Here is a 7020-nt window from a genome sequence, read left to right on the forward strand (position 1 = left end):
TCAATTTGGCTTGCTCCCCGTGATGGCTATTTATATTGCCCCACTCGACCCCACCTACCGAACTTTTAATACATAAACGTAAGAAATGAAAGCATTCAGGAAGATTTTGAAGTTATTATATTTGTACCTATACACAGTCTACCAAATTGCAGAGAAATGAGTTTTTCATCGTCTCACTTAATGATCGGATGATTAAAAAGTGTGTATTGTATGACCAGTGCGGGGCATGTACAGTTTGGAGACAGACTAATGGTTTGATTTCTTGGTTCACTATTCCACAACCTTGGATCCATATCAAGTGTAACATGTTTCTGACCAATACTTCAATAGGTATATTTTTAAAAAAATTCCCATTTCTGCCAGTGACTCAGAACTATTTGACCTCATAAAACATAATGTCACACTTGTATAACAGATAAGTTTGATCTTAAAACTTAAACCTCTTAAAAACAATTAGACTCTGGGAAAAAATGTACATACCACAATGATGACTGTTATAAGCAGTAATGTATATTAAGGGCAATATGCTGGTTAATCAACATAATGATAAAAAAAACATTCATGGAAAACAAATTAACCACTGATAAAATATTTCTTTCAAATCTGGCATTAAAAATCACAGTAACGGTAGATTTTAAAAATATTTGTCTCAGGCCACGAAAGTGATAGACACATTGCATTCAGCACCGTCTGTTATTTCTTGGCATACATCTCCTCCCTGGTATCAAGACAACCAGGTTCTGGTAAAAGAATGCCTCCCCCCCCCCTCTCTCTCTCAACAGGTACATTGATCACAGAAGCTCATACTCCTCATCTGTGTCATACTGCCTGTCATCCACCACTGTGAATTCTGAATAGGAAATCAAATGAGAATTGGCCATAAGTGTCTGTGGGAATTAAAATAGTAGACCTCACATATAGTTGTCTCCTAATTTGGACTCTCACCCTTACCATGCTGAATGTTAATGTCCTGGTCTTGTCCAACAACAGAGAACAGTGAACGCATATAATGGACTTCACATACAAATTTGCCAAAATGGCCAGTTCAAACTATATGTGAGGTCTACTAATTTTTTCAAAAATAACACAGTACATGACTCAATTAATAGAACAATATTTGAATAAATTCAGAGATGGTAACTTTTTTCCCACAATATTACAACCACAACATGCCTTTTATAGAACAAGGTTATGTACCACAATAGGAGAATTCAAATAAGTGAACTGTCTCTTCCCAAGATAAAAGTGATGCTTGACATGATACAATATAAAAAGACATCAAAACTAAAGGAAAAGAGGGGCATTACCATCACTTGGGCATGTACCACCAGCTGGATTAGATACATGAAGTGAGCAAACCATCTACATCAGTTACACCAGTTAAGAGACGTACATCATTCTAAACTAAATTGTATACAGTAAATCAAACATACCAGAATTTGTTCCTGGTTGTACTTCGTAAGGCTCAAAAGGAGGCCAATGCGCTGGTCTCACTTCATGGAGCTCAAACATGGGCGTCTTACTGCGTTTTATGATGTTGTTTCTTATGTCACTGCAGAGATTTATAAAGTCTTTCTCAGTCTTACAGAAGAATCCCTAAAGAAAAGAAAAAAATATACCTGATAAAGATAACACGCAAGCTGCGTATTGGAAGTGAGCAAGCTAGCAGTTGATATGGCCAGTATATTTCCTAAGATAACCTATTTAATTTGCTTCAAATTGTCTTAACATTTACCACAGCAATGGAGGGATCCAGTTGTGACATCTTCATTCTGCTGGCATAAGGGCAGTGATAAGATTCATCAAAAGCATCAAGCTCCAGGTCAACATAAGGCTGTGTAGTGTGGGGGTCCAGGTACACCATTTGATCACCTGTAATATAGCACAAAGGTCAACATAGGGCTGTGTAGTGTGGGGGTTCAAGTACACCATTTGATCACCTGTAATATAGAACAAAGGTCAACATAGGGCTGTGTAGTGTGGGGGGTTCAGGTACACCATTTGGTCACCTGTAATATAGGACAAAGGTCAACATAGGGCTGTGTAGTGTGGGGGGTTCAGGTACACCATTTGGTCACCTGTAATATAGGACAAAGGTCAACATAGGGCTGTGTAATGTGGGGGTGTCTGCCTTATTTGTGTTTGCATGCTTATGCCCTCAATGAAATATCCTACAAACCAGTGAGCATGGTTGGGATTGTCCCCTATGTGTGTGTGTGTGTGTGTGCGTGTGTGCGTGCGTGCATGCTTGCATGTGTGTGTACAAGTTTTCTTACCTACATATCCTACAAACCAGTGGGCATGGTTGGGTTTTCCCCCTATGATTCCTACTGACTGTGGTAATGTCAAACACACCTGAAATAAAACAAAACACTTGTTTAATTTCGGCAAGGCTTATGCTTCAGAAATTGGTGTGAACAGGACAAGGTACAGTGTACATTTTAAGATGATTAAGTCAACAGTAAAACAGCCAAACTTTACCTCAGTTCTTTAAAGACCAGAAGTTGTACAGTTTTAAAAGGTACAAATTCTGACACTTTTTAATAAACAAATAAATTGTAATTTTTTTCAATAAGTTTAAAGTATAAAAGTTTCAAGTAACAAAATAAACCTAAAACTGAAGTCAAACAGTTAGGTTGAAATTGATGAGTAATGTGATAATTTGATGTCTGCTTTTAATGGCACCTGTATTGTGGTAATCATTCCATGTATTCAGGAACTTAAAGAAAAACCATCAAGAGTAAAATGTGTAAGATGAACTATCATGCTGTAGCAAACTTTTTACAGGACATTTGAACAAATCAATCTACCAACACCACCACTTCATAACTTTGGTGTCACTCTGTATCTATTTGCCTTTTTCTTTTTTTTTTTTTTTTTCTAATTTTGTAACCAGCATCTACAAGTCTACCTTAAGACTGTCCAAGTACACAGAATTGATTTCTGACAGCCCCAGTCTCAGCGGAATGATCAACAGTAATGGCCTCCAGCTTGCTCCTTTATAGTGACTATCACTTTCACCATTTCCATCACCATTCAAATCTTCCTTAAAATCCTCAGATAGAGGGTCACGACCATGGTGCGTTTTCCCTTTGGATTTTTGTAAAGAAGGTCCATTTTGTGAAAAGTTTGACGTTTTTGTTTGATGTATTTTTCTAAGGTTCACTGTCATTTCCTTTGACTTGTGGTTGTAACCCTCCAAAGCACCATCTTGTTCTGTTCGCACTGGTTCTTTGCACATTGTCCCTACATTTATAATAATAATAACAACTGCAATAATAATCATAATGAAAATAATAATATCAGATATACTGAAGTTGAATGGAGCGGCCACTAAATTCATAAATGCCAGTATTTTACTGACCTATTTTACAAGGTCAAGGGCACAAAGCTTCCTCCTCCTTCTCAAGTTCACAGAACACTTTAAAATTCATTTTTTCTGACGTATAACAACATTAATGACTGTGGACAAGTACATGTAAATATATAGCTTGTAACATAGTTTAGCTTCCACATAAGCTATGTGAATTTAATTCATTCACAAACATTCACTTGAACAAAAAATGTAAAACATTGTGCAAACATTCAAACAATCATATACATATCTATATGGCAAACAATACATACAACAACAATGTTGAATAGTTTTAGTAGCTTTGTGTTTTAAAATTTTTTTGTCTGCTGACTCTCAGACTTTATCAGGGAAATGAGGGCTGTGTTAGTACCAGTTAATTTTTCTATACCTGGTTAATATCAGTTAATTTTTCTATCTATAGCTATTGACAAATTAAACTTGTGGTTTATTTAACTACAAATACAAAATCCATAACAACAACTAAAACAACCACAAGGTTTCCACTCACATATATCTTTGATAATCACAGTATTGTCCATAGCAATGTGGACTCGTATCTGACTCCAGTCATCGTAGACACACAGCTTGCGAAATACTTGAGCAATGGTGTTAGGGCCAAACCAGTGACCAATGGGTTTTCCTTCACACACGCCCATTGAAGCTGAAAATAGGAGTGAACTGGATATAACTGATGTAATCAGATTTATTGAATGATAAATAGTGATTAATTTTTATGTGCGCTCAGTGACATCCTACACTTAGTGAAAAAGTTCCCAGAGGCTGAGCGCACACGAAAGTTGATCATGTCCTCACTGTCCAAGGAGGCGTGTCATTCAGTTAATCTGATTGCATTCTTCCGGAGTCCCTACGAAGTTCAATCAATCTACCTAGTACAATAGTCTTATTGTGAACACCCCACATGTCACTGCACTTGTATCTCAGTTTATAATAACCATAATAATCACAGGGCAATCATTCTAAGAGACTTGTACTGTAAAGCTCTTTGCTTAGTCAGCCATATGATTTAAGCAACCTCTGCATAGCCCAGGAACTTTTGTGGAAAGAGGCCACATTCATACCTATTTGGTGTATGGAATAACAGGCATTCTTCTTATCCTGGAACATCTTTAGTATCCTTAGGTATGTGGGATCAGGTTTATCTCTGTCCCACATCCAATCTGAAATATATGTACAAAATCACGTTGGGAATGTTGTGCACAATAATGGCAAAAGTACACCGTTTCTAAAAGAAAAAACTCTTTTGAACCTCATTCTGTTGGCCCAAAACAGAAAGAGTGGCCAGTAACAAATATAAATAAATAAATAAATAAATAAATAAATAAATAAATAAATAACTAGCACTTAGAACAATGCCAGAGTGAGCATTGCATGTACCAATAGTCTAGACTATCACCTACCTCGTCCAATGTGTAAATGTATCAGTGCCTGGGCAACCATCATCTGACCACAACGCAGCATACAACCCCAGCCCTGGTCTGACACGGGACCTGTACCTCCTGGGTAAAGAAAACAACTCATGTATCTACCTAGGCCAATGCAAGGAACAATTGCCAAATCGTATTCTACCTACGCCAATGCAAGGAACAATTGCCAAATCATATTCTGCCTAGGCCAATGCAAGGAACAATTGCCAAATCGTATTCTACCTAGGCCAATGCAAGGAACAATTGCCAAATCGTATTCTACCTACGCCAATGCAAGGAACAATTGCCAAATCATATTCTGCCTAGGCCAATGCAAGGAACAATTGCCAAATCGTATTCTACCTAGGCCAATGCAAGGAACATTTGCCAAATCGTATTTCTACCTAGGCCAATTCAAGGAACAATTGCCAACTCATATATACTAGGCCAAGGAGGTAATGTATTTGCTTTTGTTCTGTTGGCAGTTATCAGCCTACTAGACACTAAGAAGTTTTAAATGATACTTGCCAATGGCACTGAAACCTCTCCTGTAGGTGAACCACAGTCTAGACAGTATGTCACCCATCAGCTCATCCATGTCTGAAATTATCACAGTATTATTTCCATGTATTAAAAAAATAAATAATTCTAATGCAACTGATCCTATTATTCTACTTTAGTAAATAAAATGATTTGATAGTTAAATCTTTGCTAGGCAACATCTTTAACAAGAGTTCTATCAAATGATTTCACAGAGGTGAAGGATACTGTATATTGGCAACAAAATACCGTATAGTGTGCTGTAAGATTTCCCCAGTATATACACTGGTTGTTCAGTCTTTGGGAACCCTTCATGTTCAAGTAATCCTGGTTCATATGTATAGGCAGCTGTAAATAGAACAGGTTATGGTTATTTAAGGGATAATAACTGGTCACTTTGGTCAAAAATGGGTTTTCCTGGGGTAAATGACAATTTTCCCATACTAACCAATGATTTATGAATCTATTCTGATATTCAAAGTTAGTCCGTGTTTTTTTTTCTTTGTAATATTCTATTGGGAGATTATTTTGAAGGTATAGCCATCTACACATGGTTTGATTGTGATAACTGCTGTTTTGGTATTAAAATGAAATATATTTCTATGAGTTTTTTTTTTTTTTTTTTTTTTTTTTTTTTTTTTTTTTTTTTTTTTTTTTTACAATATATATTTATTGTGAAGTTGTTATCCTTTTAACCACATCAGTTTAGGTAAGATAGGAAGTGTCTAAACTTATGCCCTTCCTGTACTCTGCTACTAGCCATAGTTAAAGCAACAAAACTCAGGTAGTAAGAGTCTAAGAATATCCGAGGGCATATCAAACTATGTGACCCATACTAACAACACTGTGCCAACCCAGGTGCTCACTTGGAATATATCAAAACAGTCTTTCATCAGGGTGCACACATTTTTTTCTAACCGAGTAAGAAAATTAAGCAATGGAAGGAGGGGTTAAAATCTGACATTCAGGGGCAGTTTTTATAGAGGTTCGCAAAATCAAACAACTAGCACCACTAACTTTTGTTCTGAGCTCTCTACTTTCATTCTCTACTCTAGAATCATTTTCGTTTAGCTTGTCATGAGGCCTTGAATAGCAGAGTTACAGCTTTAAATTAGAAAAAGAAAGCATAAAAATAATAAACGTTCTTGTAGAATATGAAATGATACACTATGGTATTACTATGCTATTTGAAACGATACGCCTTTTATGGTGGTATTTGGTCGTCATTCACTTGACAACTGGCTTCAAATGCATATTAAGTGAAATGCAACGTACCATAGAAAGAAGTAGATCTACGTGCTTTTATACTCCCACTAAATAACACAGAGAACATGGGTGAAAAGTGCAATATAAATATTACTCGAAATATTACACCAATACATTGCCACATGCACTAGTCACTACTTGAGGTTTCATAACACAACACAGCTGTGCAAAATGAACGACGAAATCAGCTGACTTAATCCGGAAGTAGTTGATAAATATTGATCATTTGACATCGCAGATACGTCAGATCCTCCTACGATATAGCTTTCGGCTACAAAATTGACCGTGAGTCTTTCCTATTCTTTGTTTTTATATCATGGAGCACAAAAATATTCAGAAAAATACTTTTTTACCTGCTACCATTTCTTCCATCATTTTCAGACGACAATAACAAAGCAAACGCGCATGCGTGCAACAAAATTTGTGAAATCCCCG

The 7020-nt window shown here is 36.5% G+C and overlaps 1 protein-coding gene across 2 annotated transcripts; it reads right to left on the bottom strand.

Moving 5' to 3' along the window:
• Positions 1–100: 100 nt before the first annotated feature.
• On the bottom strand, positions 101–7014 carry LOC106160314 (cysteine protease ATG4A-like). 2 transcript variants are annotated; one of them, XM_086996833.1, is made up of 12 exons: positions 6939–6977; positions 6337–6423; positions 5569–5667; positions 5308–5379; positions 4774–4872; positions 4435–4533; positions 3864–4016; positions 2912–3246; positions 2277–2355; positions 1736–1872; positions 1434–1596; positions 101–850 (listed from the first exon to the last, which is right to left on the bottom strand). In XM_086996833.1, exons 4-12 carry the CDS (start codon positions 5375–5377, stop codon positions 792–794), a joined length of 1194 nt encoding a protein of 397 aa, XP_086852959.1. In that variant the 5' UTR covers positions 5378–5379; positions 5569–5667; positions 6337–6423; positions 6939–6977; the 3' UTR covers positions 101–791. The 2 variants fall into 2 exon arrangements, with proteins under 2 accessions (XP_086852959.1, XP_086852958.1); XM_086996832.1 differs by lacking the exon at positions 6337–6423 and having other exon boundaries at positions 6939–7014.
• Positions 7015–7020: the final 6 nt, after the last annotated feature.

This window comes from Lingula anatina, chromosome 10 (assembly GCF_051362555.1).
Source record: "Lingula anatina isolate TDL-2025a chromosome 10, LinAna3.0, whole genome shotgun sequence".
NCBI lineage: Eukaryota > Metazoa > Brachiopoda > Lingulata > Lingulida > Lingulidae > Lingula > Lingula anatina.